Source organism: Prorops nasuta, unplaced genomic scaffold (genome assembly GCF_024137725.1).
Source record: "Prorops nasuta isolate Cenicafe-Biocafe unplaced genomic scaffold, Cenicafe_Pnas_1.2 PNAS00003, whole genome shotgun sequence".
Lineage (NCBI taxonomy): Eukaryota > Metazoa > Arthropoda > Insecta > Hymenoptera > Bethylidae > Prorops > Prorops nasuta.
In genome coordinates this window covers 13,108,498-13,125,257 of record NW_027116800.1, presented here as the reverse complement: position 1 = coordinate 13,125,257, position 16,760 = coordinate 13,108,498, and the positions used below count along the sequence as shown (strand labels likewise).

Genomic DNA, 16,760 nt, shown 5'->3' with positions numbered 1-16,760 from the left:
ACATATAATCACACGGATCACACCCTCGCAATTCTTACTGTATACATACTGAATGAAACATCTGTGGAGTGGGGAAAGCACAGCACTGTCACTGAGCACATATCACTCATATAAGCATTCAGATGATTCAGACAGAGCCATCAGGCACATGTTCGATTGAGGGTGACAATCTGACGTCCTAAAAAAAACACGAGCATTATAACTTCAATTTTTTATACATTTAAAAAATATGTTTTTTGTATTAATAACAAAGCGATTAATAAAGTTCTTTCTAGAAATAAATATATAAATCAAAGACAATATTGATTTGTTATTTTGATATTTGATATCATGTCTGCTGATAAGCATATTATAAATAGCGGTTAAGGTATTTTTACAATTAGTTACTGTTGGTATATTGAACTTTATTCATTCCATTGTATCTCCTACACTGCATATAACCTTAATTGACTTTATTAACATTCACAGCTATATATTTATGTTAGCACAAGTATTATAATTTACATAATAAGTTAAAAGAATCGATAGAAAGGTTTTTGAAAGGAGGTTTTAAGAAAATGATTGAAACTTTTAAAAAATCAGTTTTTTTATTAAATATTGTTTTCTTTATTTCCTTGAAAATAGTTGATAGTACAAATCCTTTAATTGTTGTTACATGGGACTACAAAGAAGCTACAGAGAAAGGTAATATATTCTAAAGCAGAAATATTAATTCAATTAAGATTTATCAGATTTTGTAGATGAATAAACTAAAATGTATTATAATTATTTTTAAGCATGGGAAGAAATACAAAAGTCAAACCAAACTGCGATTGATGCTATTGAGTTAGCATGCTCAATCTGTGAAGAAAACCAGTGCCGAGGGACAGTAGGATTTGGAGGTAGCCCAGATGAAAATGGTGAAACAACTCTGGATGCAATGATTATGGATGGGTAATATAGCTCATCAATTTGTTTAGTTAAATAAACATTATGTTTGATAGCCGAGTATATTTTTTACATTCAGTTATCTTAATTAATTTTAGAGTGAAAATGGATGTTGGTGCTGTAGGAGGATTACGAAATATTAAAAGTGCAATTTCTGTTGCTCGTAAAGTTTTAGAAAATACAGAACATTCTCTACTCGGTGGAAGTTTGGCTACAGAGTTTGCTCAGAAATTTGGATTTCCATCAGAGTCACTACAGACAGACCATTCTAAATTGGTATGGGAGAACTGGAAAAAAAAACATTGCCAACGTAATTTTTGGAAGGTAAAAGGAGTGAAAATATGTTGTCTAATAAAACATTTATTTATGCTACTTAAATAACAAAAATTTTGTATAGAATGTGGAGCCTAATCCAAAGACTAGTTGTGGACCATATCACCCAATAAATAACTATCACCAAAGGTTTAAGACAAGTGAATATCAACTAAGAAATAAAATACCGACTATAGATGAGAATAATCATGATACAATTGGAGTCATAGCTATGGATGTACATGGACACATTGCTGCTGGAACTTCAACTAATGGGGCAATTTATAAGATACCGGGGCGTATTGGGGATTCTCCAATTCCAGGTGCAGGTGCGTATGCCGATCAAGAAGTTGGTGCTGCTGCAGGTACTGGAGATGGAGATGTAATGATGAGATTTTTGCCCAGGTACTTTTTAGAGAGTGACACACAAAACGAAGCTAATATTTTCTAATTATCTATTACATCTGTTAATAGTTTCTTAGCTGTCGAAGAAATGCGCCGCGGTGCATCCCCTACAGATGCTGCAGCCGTTGCTATTGGTAGAATTGCTAAACATTACCCAAATTTTGTTGGTGGAGTAATTGCATTAAATAAAAATGGGGAGTTTGGAGCTGCTTGTAACGGAATTTTACAGTTTCCATACTATATTGCTAATACAGAAGGAGTTCGGCAAAGATTTGCAAAATGCACACATGCATTTAGTGTTGTAAAAAATGAAGATTTATAAAATGTTTCAAACTTTTGTTTATAATTATGAATACTTATTACGTAAAACTTTAAATTTGTGCTTTTATATATGTTTCAAATAAATAATTGACTACTTTATTAATTTTCCACTGATGAAATAAAAATTGTAGTTTCACTTCTCTCTCTCTATATATATACTAAAAACCAAATTGTAGTTGGGCGTGTACAGACTGGCTACAGCACATTTTTCGACGGTAAAAAAATAAGTGAGATAAACAGTGATAATTTAAAAAATTATTTACAGAAGTATGTTACAAAGAATGTAGTTTTTAATTTTCCCGCACTTTGTAATAACGTAACTCGCGCCTCTATTGGAAAAATAAGGAACTATCTTTTCCGTGGTACATACACGTTTATAATTTTGTTCTATTTTATCCTTTTATCAATGTGCGTACACGTAAATGTTAGTTCCCGAATTTAATTACTTAATTTCTAAATTTCTCCTATAGATATATTTGTCTGCAAATATGTGACACTTTGATTTAGTAGCCTGATTACTTAAAAAAGTAAATATTTGCATGTGCATTTAAATTTGATGTATCAATTGGACCATCGCGTAGTGTAGTATAGGTATTAGTTTATTAATTAAATTCTGATTCACGAATAAATGAAAAAATTTTGATTGGAGAAATGTTTATCTCTTATGTCAATATCCATCATTATAGTACACATAATTCAAAATATTCTATCTGCATCATGAACGTCGCATCTTCAATGCGTGCACAACGCAATTGACCTCAATTGCAAAAGAAGCTATTACATAATTTTGCAGTAGTCCTATATAATGATTATTCAATCAAATCGTAATTTTGTAAACAATTTGTATTTACAATGATAGTAATTGGAAAGAAATTGTTCACGGTTATTGTACATTCTTACAAAACTATAAAAGTACTCGTCTCTCTTAAGTTTACCTACATTCTATATAATTATATACACATAACAAGATAATCGATTAATGGTACGGATAAAAATAGTTTTATTATAATATTAAGTGAAAAGTCAGTGCTCCGGAGATTAACGACCTTAAATTAATAAGGAAAAAGATGTCGCGAATTGCGAGAATGTTCCAGGCAGCTATTTGTAAGTCATGATTTGATAAATATAGGTATGAAACGTGTTAGGAAAAAATGCGATACAAATCCACTTGTCAAAAAAGGCATGCGTTAAAGTTTTATGTAAACTCCATATCGATGATTTGTTAAATTTTTCATTACTTTTATAACAAATACTGACAAGCTACGATTATTTATTGCAAATTAAATGTCAAGGCAGAAATTAGACTTGTCTGTTTATTTCTCTAAGAAGCCAGCTGATTACTCATTTTCATAAATCTATGGAATTTTTTTAACTGGCTCGCGCGTAGTCAGCGCATCAAAGATAACGAATTTTTTCTGGCTTGAAATTAATCACTCTGCTGGAAAATTTCCAGCAATCATTATGACAGAAAACGAAGAATAATTTTGACCTGTTAGCAAATTGCTTTTTTCTTATTTAACGATCCTTTTTACATTGCTATTATATGTACCTCGGAAAAGCAATATAAATATTTTTAACTGCTTCAGCACGTAACTGGTTCCAAGTTTTTCAAATATAAGCTTTTTTCTCAGAGTTTGTACAATAAAGAGGATTTTATCGAAAAGTGCAGCAAGTCCAAAGTGGTTGGTTTTACGATCCAGGCGCGTTACCTTTGTTTTAAAAGGGACAAATTGATCGGGGTTAAGATTGGAAGAGAGTGCTGGAGAAGAGGAAGCATTTTTCCGTTGCAGTCGCGTGTACTTCCAGGTGTTCGTTCGGTTCAGGCCCGTATGAATGTGTAGAGATATCGAGGTAGTGGGCCCTACGGCCGAGAGAGCAACGAGGTATTCTACCCATTCTACTCTGAAAGTGGAAAAGAGAGAGGTTTCTAAGGTCCCTCCTTCTATTGCATTGCCATACCATGCCACACGGTGCTTTCCCTGCGCTTCGCCTCCTCTCACCGCCCCTCTCTCTCTCTCTCTCTAACACTCTCTCACACTCTCCATCTCTTTTCTCTCCTCCTACTCCTCCACCAGTTCGTTTCTCCTCGGTTCAGTTCTTCCAGTTCTCCTACCAACCGGTGTCCAGTTATGTTGTCGTGGCGAACGTCGCGCTACCATCGAGATTCGCTCCATGGAAGAGTGCGCTAAAAATTCCCAATAACTGATCGTAAATAATTTTCAAAAGGTCTATCCTTAATCCTCGCCATCCTCGTCTCGTGTCTCGTGTTTCGTCGAATTGGCAAAGCACACCCGGTGCAGTGCAGTTGCACCCGTGGGTGGTGCGGCCAAAGACTCGCTAGAACAGTGCGCTAAAAGTTGTTCTATTCGGAATACAGGAGAGCCTGTGTGAGCAACAGTTGGACCAGGCGTGACAGGAGGAGCTCCACTATCGAGTCTCTCGCGTGACAGAGACAAGTTTTCGGCAAAGAGTCGAAAATTCGAGGAATGTGGTGCGCACCAAGAAGAAAACATGGAAATTGAAGAGGTATATAAGATTGTGTGTATTTTGCAGTGTATGGAATTACAGCCATATTGAAATTGTAGAGGATCAAGCGGAGGAAGCTCTCGATGAGTTTGAAGCTTCGGTTTTTGGGACGACAGGTCCGTTTTATTAGCGTGCGCTTGATTCATCCCTTCCCCGTGAGAACGGGCCCACCTTCTGACAGGTGGAAGGAATGCGGGGCCCGCTCGTCGGGGCATGGTCGATCGCGATCGCAGCGACGCAAGCGACTCGCTCAGGAATGCGCCTCTTGCCTTGCTTTGCCTGGGCTTTCTTTACCTTTATTCACAACTCTGACTTTCTGCTTCTACATATATATACTTCTCTGCCCTCCCCACTGCACTCTGTTCTCAACGCTCTCCTCTCTCTCTCTCTCTCTCTCTCTCTCTCTCTCTCTCTCTCTCTCCCTTTCTCTCTCTCACTCTAACACACCACCTATTTTTTCTTTTTTACTTCCTTCCTTCCTTCTTCCTTATTTTACTTTGTCGAAACAGTCATCTGATACATTTCATTTTGCGCAATCAATGGACAATTTGTTTCAAATTAATTTCTAATACTCATATTATATAGCTTATCTAATATTACTTTAGGTTAAATTGCTAATTTGACAGAACTGTTTGAAGCCTAAATCAGATGTTCTTTGGGGGACTCATTTGCCTGAGAAAAAAGAAATAAGCAAATTCGAAAGAGAGAGAGAGAAGCAATAACCTAATTTACCAAATATTAAATTGGATAAGTATGCATAGTATTTTACTAAATTGCAATATGTTTTTAAGAAATCATGGTAAATTTGTAGCATTTTCAGTGTATCTGTGAAGACAGACACACAAAGATATTTTCGATCAAGATGAAAATGATATGAACTACGTTCTCAATATTTTCCTCTCTAACATTGCTAACTTTTTATATTATTTATTCCTTTATTTCTAGAGAAATAATAACATCCTTTTCCTCCTTCCTTGTTTATTCTGTCACAGCAGCCGTTGAAAAAATTCCATCTTACACAAACGATGGACTATCGGTTTAAAATAAAATTCATTAAAACCTGTGGCTTCTCTAACGTTACTTTCGGTACACTCGTTAATTTGGCAGAACGTGTTAATATCTACATTCGATGTCGTTTGAAACTTACCTGCCACAATATCCTTCTATAGTACGTGCTAATTGACCAACTACTCGCAGTTAGCTCGATAATGAAAACAGCCGCTTGCTATATCCGCCATTTATGCACTTGCGATTAAACAGTGCAAAATAAAAAAAAACAAACGGAGTAAAAACGTTACTCCGTAAAAAAGGAAGGAGAGTTATTCACTTTTTTCTCGCTTGATCAATGACGTTTACGGGATCTATGAAGTGGAAGCCGTAAATTTGACTTTCTCCTCTCGGCAAAGTGCTTTCACTTTCAGACACTCTTACGAAGAAATTTCAAAATAATAATTGAGAGGTGTGTAATTACAGCGTGGAATCGGTAAAAAGTGGGTATAAGCTTGTGCTATACGTATACGCATAAAGACACGGATGCTTTTTAATGATACGACATTTAGCGCGAGAGAAAAATGACTTGTTACAGTAAGGGGGGGGGGGGGGGAGGGTAAACAGGAAACGAAGGCTGGATGGATAGAAGAAGACGCGTGACCGTTATCAAAATAATATAGAGCGGCTATCGCGCTGAATGAATATCGAAAGGTGGTAAAAGCCCTGGTTGTCTTATCTAAATCGGCGTACGACTCATTTCGTCAATAAAGTTTTCTAGCGCGGCTTTTATCGATCTCGCGGTCGTTTCTCATTTGACTCGCCATATCGGATGATATCGGACATCGCGGAGTATCGGACGCTGTTACATTCATATAGTAGTATATATATATAGGTTGGCGTGGAAGATGGCGAGTTGTCGAGCACCTTGGGATAACAACCGGCGTGCCCTGGGCGCAGCAGATCTTCGATTTGGTAAGGGAAGGAGAGGCCTTTTATCAAACGCCGCACCGCTATATCGCCAGCAATAATCTCATTCCATATCGAGTGAATCTAACTAGCTACAATGAGATAAATCTTATTTCTATTGGACAGAGATTTCTCCAGCGAACCACATCTTATTACTGTTGACTTTATTTGGCTATAGAGTGTGTGTCTCGTGTGGACCCTGTAAATTTTAACAACTCTGGCGAGGAGGAAGAAAAATGAGGGGGTTATGAGAGAGAAGAATGGAAAAGTAAGTGTGAGATGGTGTGACGGGGGAGGGGAGGGGGTGGTATAAAAAGTAGTACAGCCGGGGGCCAAGTAAGAGCAAGTGGCGATAGTTATTTGTAGCCGAACGATTTAGATAGAATATATTACAGCAGCAGTCGAGGTATCGAGTTGAATTTTGTATCCGTCCATGCAAAGAAGTGCATCGTAATGTCATGCTGAAATGGCCTGATTATCGATGAAATTGCTTCTTGTGCACTGGCTAGGCGCCTAGATCGATGAAACTGATCAGCTGCTATCGATTATTATATACTTTGGCACAGCTTCGTTATTATATCGTAAAACATTATACCAGTTTGCTTACATACTGCTTGATTAAGCTTTAATTGTTTTGATGGTTATAAGTGGCATTTACCGTATCCGTATATAACATACGTATATAAATTGCTCGCGGGATCCACCTAATTGATTAGTATTGATATATTTATAATTTCCCAAAATAAAACCTAGCAGAACGTATAGATGCGCTAATGGTTGTTTAATGGCCTATTCTGATGAGGCGCTTCAATTTCTTTTATATAGGAGCGCATACTTTTCTTTTTGCTTTTTTTTTCGAAATTAACGAAACCTTGCATACCGATGCACATATAAATATGTATTCATGCTGCAATTTGTTTTCCGACTTGACTTTTATGCTAGGACTTCCTCAATTGTTTTTTTTTCTCTATCTCGATCGGTTTAGAGCCTTACATCGTCCTTCGTTCAACCGCTACACGTACAATGGCATGCCTTATTATGCTTTTTGCAATAATCGACATTGATTATTTATGACCCTCCGTGTGTGCGTGTGTATGTGTGCATCAGGAAACTACATCATATCTTTAATATAAACAAAAGAATTTTCTTTCGACATATGAACTATTATTCTTCTCTGACAGCTAGAATCATGTGCTGAATCTTTTCAATGTTATTATTATTCTATATATGCAGTATTCAAGAGAAAAGGAATATTGTAATAAATACTCGAGTATACTCGTTTTTTTCCCCCACTCGACGATCGAGTGTTGCGAAAGACAAAAATGAGCAGGATGAATTGCTGGGATATATTGTTGAAAGCTGGATAAACGATAATATATGCTGCTCGCTTTAGTATGGTTTAATTTTTCATTTCGCCATTTTTTTTGCTGGTTTTCTTGTCAAGAAAACGAGGAATCAATTATCAATAAATGAAGTTGATTGAAACCTTCTCTTTTGCGATAATACAAGATAGCAGCCGGCTATCATAACCGAACAAGACAAGTCCTCTATTTATAGCATTACTATAATCTAATTTTTTATAGCGTACTTTTTGCGAGAAATGACTATTTTGTTACTTTTATAATAAATTTAGTTTCAAAACTACAAGTATTAATAATTGATCTGCATAATACAACATATAACGAATTTTTACATAATTCATGAATTTGCAGAAGGATAATTCGAACGACATAATCCTTTAGTCTTCTTTCAAAGACTTGGATCATGAAAAATTCGAGTAACATCTCATATCGTATTTGAAAAAATCCCTTTGTCATTCAAATGCAATTTTACATTTAAAAATAGTTGTAAAAAGTATTATTGCCAATCCATTCTACCTGTATACCACGATTCGGATTTTCGCGTAAATATCATTGAATTGCTTTTTTAACGGGACTCGAAAGTTGCCCCGTCTAGACTCTACTTTTTCATAAGGCAGAATATCTTTTATAAATCAAAACCATCTGGTTGGAATGAAGGCTTCTCGTAAAAGATGTTTAAACGAGCATTAACATCTGTTTCGTATAACTTGAGATTTATCTGGCAAGACGGATGTAACGGAAATGTTATTGGTAAATATCCAAAAATTTGAAAATTGAACGAAGCATTTTATCGGGTAATTTATATTATATTTTGCACTTTTTCCACCGATGTGCTTGCTAATTACTGACTTATATAAATTACAGATTCGTATCTCTTTATTTAACGGCGAGGGCGATAAGAAGAGGAATGTAGCGTGTATATCTATACCCGTACAGCAAACGTGATATGCACTTGTCTCTTCGATCGTCCGTTACCTTGAACCCTAAAAACATTCACGTTTCTACCGAGAGTCAATAAATCGTCGCTAGAAGAATCTCAAGTATCTTAGCCGCGATGAGTCTTGAAAATGACGGAACACTCTAAGGAAAATTTTGCAATATTTGGCCCCTGTCTAATTTCGACCAAAATAGTGTTCGATGTTCGAGTGGAAGGTCTATATGTGATCATCCTTCTAAACTTTCGTATATTTAAGTGAAAATACCTGTTTCCACCTCTTATGCAATTTCTCCGTGCTACGAAGTATTGGCTTCTTCCTTTTTCCTGAATAACGATATCCTTATAAGTTTTATGTTCACGATAATTCAGGGACTTTCGAGAACTCGTCAAATTTAAATATAAGCGCGAACAAGGCTTTAACCATTAGCTCTAAAGGTGGTTCAACCTTCATTCCTTTAGTTTAATCGTACGACCTTATGACTCAATTATATTTTAGGATAAGCCACACAGCGTTGAGGAAAAGGAATGAATTAATATGAATTTAAATGAGACCAAATAGGAAGCAGGATGAATCCATACGTGTTTATTTCGAAAGAAACATCAACTGTGTTAAAAAAAAAAAACAGGATTTTTCATTTTGCATAATCAATTTACGAGTAAACATCGTTCAAACGTTGTTTATATACTGCAATAAGCTTTATAGACTCGAGTGGAGTTTCTGCAGAAATCTTGGGAATAGGAAGGACGAATCACAAAATATCGAATAAAATGTAAGATCGTTCTGCAGGTTGATGTTTCTCGATCGAATGTCTATTTTTCGGACGTCCGTGTATAATTTATGCAAAAATTCATCGAGGTCGACTAGCGAAATTATGAAGAGTCACGGTTGCCTTCGCATCCAACTAACCGACACTTGTCTGAATACTCGTGGACGAAGGTCCTCACGATCATTTATTTCTTAAATACTCGCGTTACACTCTTTGTTTACAATTATTAACGTTCTATTCATGCATAGAACCGATAGGATTTTCGCTCTTTCCTTTCCTTCCTCCTATTATTTACATATATATATCAGTCTCATTTTGAACCTATGCGCAATAAAGATTTCGTTCAGTGCTTATACGTATAGTATAATTTAATTAAATTCAAGCTTATTATTATCGCGTGTCACGTAAAACTCTCTACAATGACTTCATCCGGTTTACCGGTTTGGATGAAAAAAATTTGGTGATTTTCTCTTACGGGTCTTAGAACTCGATTTGTCAAATGGAAGGTCTTGGCTTAATGTTGGCGCAAGACCTTTCAATTGATTTAATCACCGCTTAGGGTCAATTTGATAAAAGGAGGTTAGTCACTGGAGCCTCCGAATCGTCACTCGTTCTTCCATGCAACATCTCCTTCTTCTTCTCGCTCGATTCTCCCTTTGCTCGTGTTCTCATTCATTCCGATCCGTCGCATTCGAGAACTTTATACTTTCCGCCTATACATACCTAAGAAACAGAGCAGACAACGGCCACCTCACATGCACATAAAACTCACCATGAGCGTCGCTGCTTTATCAAGCGACCACTTGAAACTAATTGATTAAAATTTACGCTTTTCCATGTGATTCAATGAACCGATAATACAGGTATAAATCTAATACGTATGCACGCACACAATCACAATTGTGTATCGAGAGATCACAGCACGGATGTTAATCCGCGCAGGTGCTCAAACAGAAAAATTCTGCAGACTCACCTCACGTATATACAATTGGAGATTTTCATTTGGCAATCAGCAATCTCGCGATCTTGTATCGCAACGTTAAATGATTAGACGGAGCTCGAGGTAAATCTTCCGATTACTGATTCAAATTTAAGTCGAGCAATGAGCGTAAGTTACAGATCGTATCCGCGATTCACGAGACTCTTTCTGCCTCTGTCCAGAGAGTTTGTAAATAAATACGAACCACGCGTTGGATAAAAGGTATACAGGGGGGAGGTGGACATAAAATCTCGTGCGAAAATCATAAATTTCGCCGAGTTCGATTACGCGTGACACACTGTTCGGGATTAAGAATAATGTTCTCCTTAGGCAGATAGGAGATTGTAACTGTTTTGCCCTACGTCGTAGATACTGTCGCGTATTAAAAGATACATTCCAGTCGGATGATTATAAACAGATTGCGTTTGGTCCTGGCGAACGTCTTTGTGTAGTAGTATACATATACATATATACACGTTCAGCAGAATTCTGGTAAAAATGCTAATCGTGTTATACTTTAAATAACTGCAGTCGATGCATCTCAGATTCAGCATTATTATTGCTACAACGTGCAACTCGAGACATTATCACCCTTGCTCTCCCATTCAATATTTCATTTCCTCCTACCCCACCATAACTCATTCTAAGCTCTCTCAGACTTTCTTCCAGATTTATTTCCCAGCAAATCTTGCCATTGACTTTAAAACATTATTATTACTTCCCATGCGTCCAGGATTAATTTTTTGCTTGAATTAATCTTGTGGAAGTTCTCCCCCCCCCCCTCCATCGTTCTTTATTTTTAAGATGAACTCTGCACTGTTGGATTTTTTAGTCGCCGTATATCCTGCAGTTGCGGTGGTTTTCCTATCGAATCGGGAAATCTTCATCGACTTCTGCAACATCCGCACGGAATTGGCTAATAAGTATTTTGCAAAGTGGAGAAAATATTCGCCGCGCAGCTACTTATTAGTTAAGGATTCATCCACGTGAGCGTTATCCTTAATACGCGCAGCACAGCGTATCCTCTCTCGCGTGATAACCAACTAGTTCCACGCGATTTTTACCGCATTTACAATAAGTAAGCAAGAATTTTGTGATTTCGCTATTTTGCAAGGAAATCGTTTGCGCTACCATTTAGCCCCAATCACTTTGCTCCGAATTGCAACCCTACCGACGCGAATATACCTAAGCGCTATTCAGCGAAATTTTCGGGTAGGGAGAAAATGGGCAATATTGCAAATTTACCTGAGACCCGATCGGTATCAGTCCCAGACGTCTATAATATCGACAACGTTTCCCGTCGTGACGATGGAGCACCGATTACGCGTGGGAGGATTAAAATCTACTTTCTCCAGTCCTATACTCTCGTAAAGGCGAAAATTATGCTGATCTTCGAACTCTCTCACGTAAACATTCTTCTAATTGGATGCATAAAACGCTTTTTTACCGCTCAATCACAGATCTTTACCGCGAACCAATCAACAACAATGAAAATAACATTTTCTTACGTTATTATTTATAACAATGAATATGTGCGCGATGCAATTTATCTAGTTGCAAAATGTAGAAGGATGAAAATAGGAAAAGTAATAAAATTAATATTGGACGAGTGTCGCTGATACTTTCACGTACCATTAGTAAGTTAAGTTGTATAGCGCTGATGGTATGTGGAAATGCTTTATGCAAAATGGTATTTTATATGCGAGACGTTCCTATGTAATAAAACGCCAATTGCCAATTCTCATTAACGCAGGAACTATTGGTGAAATCGAGTATATTCCACAATATCGCTGTAGTGGAACGGACATTACAGATTTTCGCGTTTCGTTATGGAGTAGATAGTAGAAGAATCCGCACCGCGTATCAGCTTCTCGATTTAATGCGAATATATTGTTGAAAAGGTGCCCGTACCAGCTCGATCCCCGTATTTACACTAAAGAGGGTGCTTATCAAAAATTGCGTTACACACTATATATATACACATTTTTTGCGAATACAGTAGTATACCTAAAGCGACGGCTATCAGATACAGGAATTCATTCACAGGAACGCGATCGTTGGTGTGCGTTGTGCGTGTGGACCTGTACATAAACCAATACATATTAGCGTTTCTGTGTTGTTGATGCGTGGATGAGTGAAGGAGGGAGAGGGAGAGGGAGAGGGAGAGAGAGAGAGAGAGAGTAGGTAGGTGGAGGATGAGCGAGGCTTCCGAAGCTTCGGAGTCGCTCGCTCATACAGGTTGTGGCTCGTTAGTGGGAGTGGGGTGAGCATGGTGGATAGAAGAAGAGAGTAAAGAGGGAGCGAGAGAGACGGCCGAGGAGCCGGGTAACACGGACCAATCGCGTGCAAGTGGTTAAGCGCCGACGGTAGTCAGACGACGTCGGAACCTCGACCGGCAGTGGCAACAGTAGTCACGCCAGTTGGTGCACGGCCGTGGCGTGCGCAGCAACGCAGCTGCCCTATCACTTTTCCGATCAAATTCCCCCGATATCGATTCAATCCGAGAGATCCCCGGAAAAGCCCGATAATCTTCTCAACGTCGATTCTTCCAAAATCTCTTGGTCTCTTCCAGCAGAAATTCCATCGGAGCAAAATAAAATTTTGCCAATGTTCTGAGAGACGACTCTTCGAATACGAGCTATACATCACCGGCGCGATAGTACATTCAAGTATATCGTGTACCACTCACGTTCTCGTGCACGATTAATACTTTGACGAACTGTTTTATCGTTGCTGCGCGCGTGACGATAATACGGAACTGTGACTTTTGCGACCTGGCTCCTCTCCATCGAGAAACATCCGAAGGAAGGCCTCTCTCCAGCACTGGGCTATTTCGTAAACAAAAGGTACGTGACTGACGCGAAACGAAAATCGCTCAACCTTTCCTTGCTTCTCGAGTATAACTCCTTTGTGATATTCCTCGTCAAAGCGACGCTTTTGAAACTCGATCGAGTATACTTAACGATTCGTCGAGACGCGCATTATCGACCTGGATGCGCGATTACTCAAATTGCTGCCTCTTATTTGCTCAATAATTCCTCGAAAACTAGTGCTTTAATTCGTACACTCTGTGGTATTTGCTAAATTTTAAATGGAAATCAGCGGGGAATGATACCGGTAGAATCCAAGTTTAGCCTGTACTATCAATTATATATAGAACGAAGCGTGTCGAAATGTTGAGAGTGCAATCGGATCAACCACACGCTTTATTAACCATCAAAACCGCAGCTGTAATCTTTTGCTCGGAAATATATATGATTTTCGCTGCTGTCATTTACCTTGACGCAATACGCCATTGTCCCTTTCTGTACCGGTGACGTCAATCGTCCTCGGTACCATCTACACTCGTAAAACTCTTCAGCTGCAAATTTAAATCGTCCGGTGCATTTCTGTATATTTTTTTACCGACCTCGTCACTCGGAGATAATCCCAGCCAGTTCTCTCTCAATCTAGCGCGAAGTTGCAGCAGAGCTGTTTAGCAAATAAAAATTAACGTAAAATTCTGTAGGAGCGACCGGTGGTTTCGTTTTCTTGTCGTTTTACAGAGGAGAATAACCATTCTTCGACATATCTGTCAAAAGTACAATATTTTTTTAGAGATTCACAAGCAAAACAGACGCGATTATTATGCTCGATGGTATTTCACGATAGTTACATATGACATAATGTTTTTTCCTTAACGAATGACGTCAAATGCGTTCTTCCGACACGACCAATTATAATCTATACCGTATTAGTTTGATGTACCAAGGAGCCAAGCTTTTTCTCGTCAAATTAAAATCGAGATATACAAGAGTATCCGCTTACTTACCCCCGTTCAATTTGCGCAATGAACGTCATTGCACATCGGGCGAATCATTGATCAATTAATTACTAAAAATAGTAGATTCGTCGTTTCTACCGAGCTGCTATAGTTAACGCGGAAGAATTATAATGGAGCTCTCACGATTAGGTTGGCACGGGAGAATTACATAATGATGCGTATATATCTATCGCAATGCAGTGGTTTAGTAGCGTATATATATATATATATATAGAGGAGGACTGGAAGGTTACCGGAAGATTCCTCTTGGCGGTGTAATTTGAAAACTGCAGGGACGAAGGGAAGAATAAGGGAGAAAACGCGAAGCCATTGAAAGGTTCGCTGCTGATAAATCCCTAATTAAAATATGCCGAAGAAGGCTACCAGAGATATATATAATGAGATTGCCAGAGCGCGGTCATTGTTTTCCATGATAAAGGGAGAATGCGCTATTAGCGGGCTATTTATTGAAACGGCTGATGCGCATTTAAGGATTGAAGCGAGATCGTGTGTTATTGTGTCGAAGGTGTATGCGTGTATGGGACTAGAAGGAGATACATTCGAGAGGGAGGGATGTTCGCGTTTGGCGTCGCGCGCGTCTCGCGGTGGTAATTTGATTAATGGAAGCGTCTACCGGGCAAATGTTTGTCTCGAAAGTTTGTTGTGAGATGTCTGATGCAGGTGGGATGCTTCATTATCATGGGACTTAGTTAGGTCGAGTCTCGAGCCGAGGCGGAGAGGTGGAGGGTTGCTTTTGCGTTACGTATCGCGAGGAAGGTTCTGGATGCAGGTATCCCGCATAGTCCTATAGCGCACTACCATGCACACACGTCAACTGATCCAGCACACCGACTCGGTTGCACAGATGCCTCGTAAATAATGCCGTTCTTTTCTCCCGCATATTCAGCGTACATGCAAATTCTCGCTCGGCCAAAGATCCTCCGAGTCCTTTGATTGCAAGCGCTAGCGATCGCTCCAGGTAATTGAGCCTAGGCCTCGCTGCCAATGTTACAGGAGACCGGCACCTATGCTCTCTCAACTCTTCATGTATCGAATTAATCATCAACCGCACGCACATCCTTGTCGTCCCCCTTCCCTCTCCAACTCTCTTTACTCTCTCTCTCTCTCTCTCTATTCTAACTACACGCCTCTTTTTTCTCTTCTTCCACTTCTTCTTCTTCTTCGGCTTCTACCGCTGTGCTTTGACTTGAAATGTAAACAAGGAGTCTCTCACCTCAGCCTTACCAGTGACACTTGAAAACTACTTCAGCATTCGTTTGAGAATATTATATATATATATATATATATACATTTATTCTTGATCGAACTCACAACTCCACAATAATTCCAACTTCCTCCGCAGGTGGCTCCGAATCTGCAATTGCCATCTTGTTTGGCTTCCGTCTTGGCTTTGAAATGTAAATAGACTGAAAATATTGACGGATGGTGTGCTTAAGCGAGACAGGGAAGATAAATGATGCTATATTGAAAATAAATAGAGATGGAAATTCTTTGAAAAGCTAAACGCGGATGAAGGTGAAGCGTGGTTGGATCGGAGCCAAATGACGGAGAGTGCCTCTATTCTTTCTCATGGATTTTTCAGCGATAATTAGGCTGTTTCGATGAAAAGTAGTTTGTAAAAAATTGATATTCTAATGAGAGAGTCGGCGTGTCGAGGGACGTTGTGATTAAAGTAAAATTGGCGCACCGTGGATAGGAGACACTTATACTCCACAGGGTGTTCAGCTTAATGGTTTAGTCACGAATCAAATTCTCAGACATTTCTGATAAGTTTAGAAACAAAATTTAGAAACGCCCTCTGAATATAATACCGAAACCTTTTCAAATAATAAAACAGGGTCACCTTGGGTATTTTAAATAAAACTCTAGCATTTTTTATTGCATATTTTTGTAGTTTTCCATCTGAAGAGCTTTTCAAAATCCTCTTTTCAATTTGTTCATTTCCTCCAGTCACTTACGAGATATTTCGATTTAAAATTGCATATATATATATATATCTATAGTTGTGTGCATAGCTGAAGTAGTATATATGTCAGCTATACGCATACACATACATAGTCATTCACCTAGGAATAATTTAAAATTAAAATATCTCGTAAACAACTGGATGAAATAAAAAATAGAAAAGAAGGCATTGAAAAGATCTTGAGATAAGCTATAAGAGTATGTAATAAAAAATAAGGAGTCACTATTTAAAAAAATCAAGATCTCTATATATATTTTATTATAAAAAATAAAGCAAATATTTTATATTGTATTGTTGAATCTTGTTAAAAGCATGTTCCTGTATATTTTTCATCAGAAGCATTTTTTCTAAAATTAACCAGCAGTGTCTAAAAATGAATAGGACCGTTACGCTGAGCACCCTATACAAGCTTGCTAATGATCCCTGCTAGTCTTTTCCAGAAAGTACGACGCACCGTATCGTGAGACCCGGTCACGTATT

At 38.2% G+C, this 16,760-nt stretch overlaps 2 protein-coding genes across 3 annotated transcripts in view; both read left to right on the top strand.

Annotated features, from left to right (window-relative positions):
- Positions 1 to 146: 146 nt before the first annotated feature.
- Positions 147 to 2,105, top strand: LOC136785796 (N(4)-(Beta-N-acetylglucosaminyl)-L-asparaginase-like). Its single transcript, XM_066747072.1, has 6 exons — positions 147 to 367; positions 469 to 684; positions 777 to 933; positions 1,026 to 1,251; positions 1,325 to 1,644; positions 1,714 to 2,105. Exons 2-6 carry the CDS (start codon positions 558 to 560, stop codon positions 1,964 to 1,966), a joined length of 1,083 nt encoding a protein of 360 aa, XP_066603169.1. The 5' UTR covers positions 147 to 367; positions 469 to 557; the 3' UTR covers positions 1,967 to 2,105.
- Positions 2,106 to 4,095: 1,990 nt separating this feature from the next.
- LOC136785977 (trichohyalin-like) overlaps positions 4,096 to 16,760 on the top strand; it is a 56,412-nt gene continuing 43,747 nt past the window's right edge. Inside the window, exon 1 of one of the 2 annotated variants that reach the window (XM_066747371.1) lies at positions 4,096 to 4,491. The gene's annotated coding sequence lies outside the window, so the exon portion shown is untranslated. Of the gene's footprint in view, positions 4,492 to 12,872; positions 13,338 to 16,760 lie in introns of those variants that run through there. The other variant, XM_066747370.1, reaches the window with a different exon arrangement.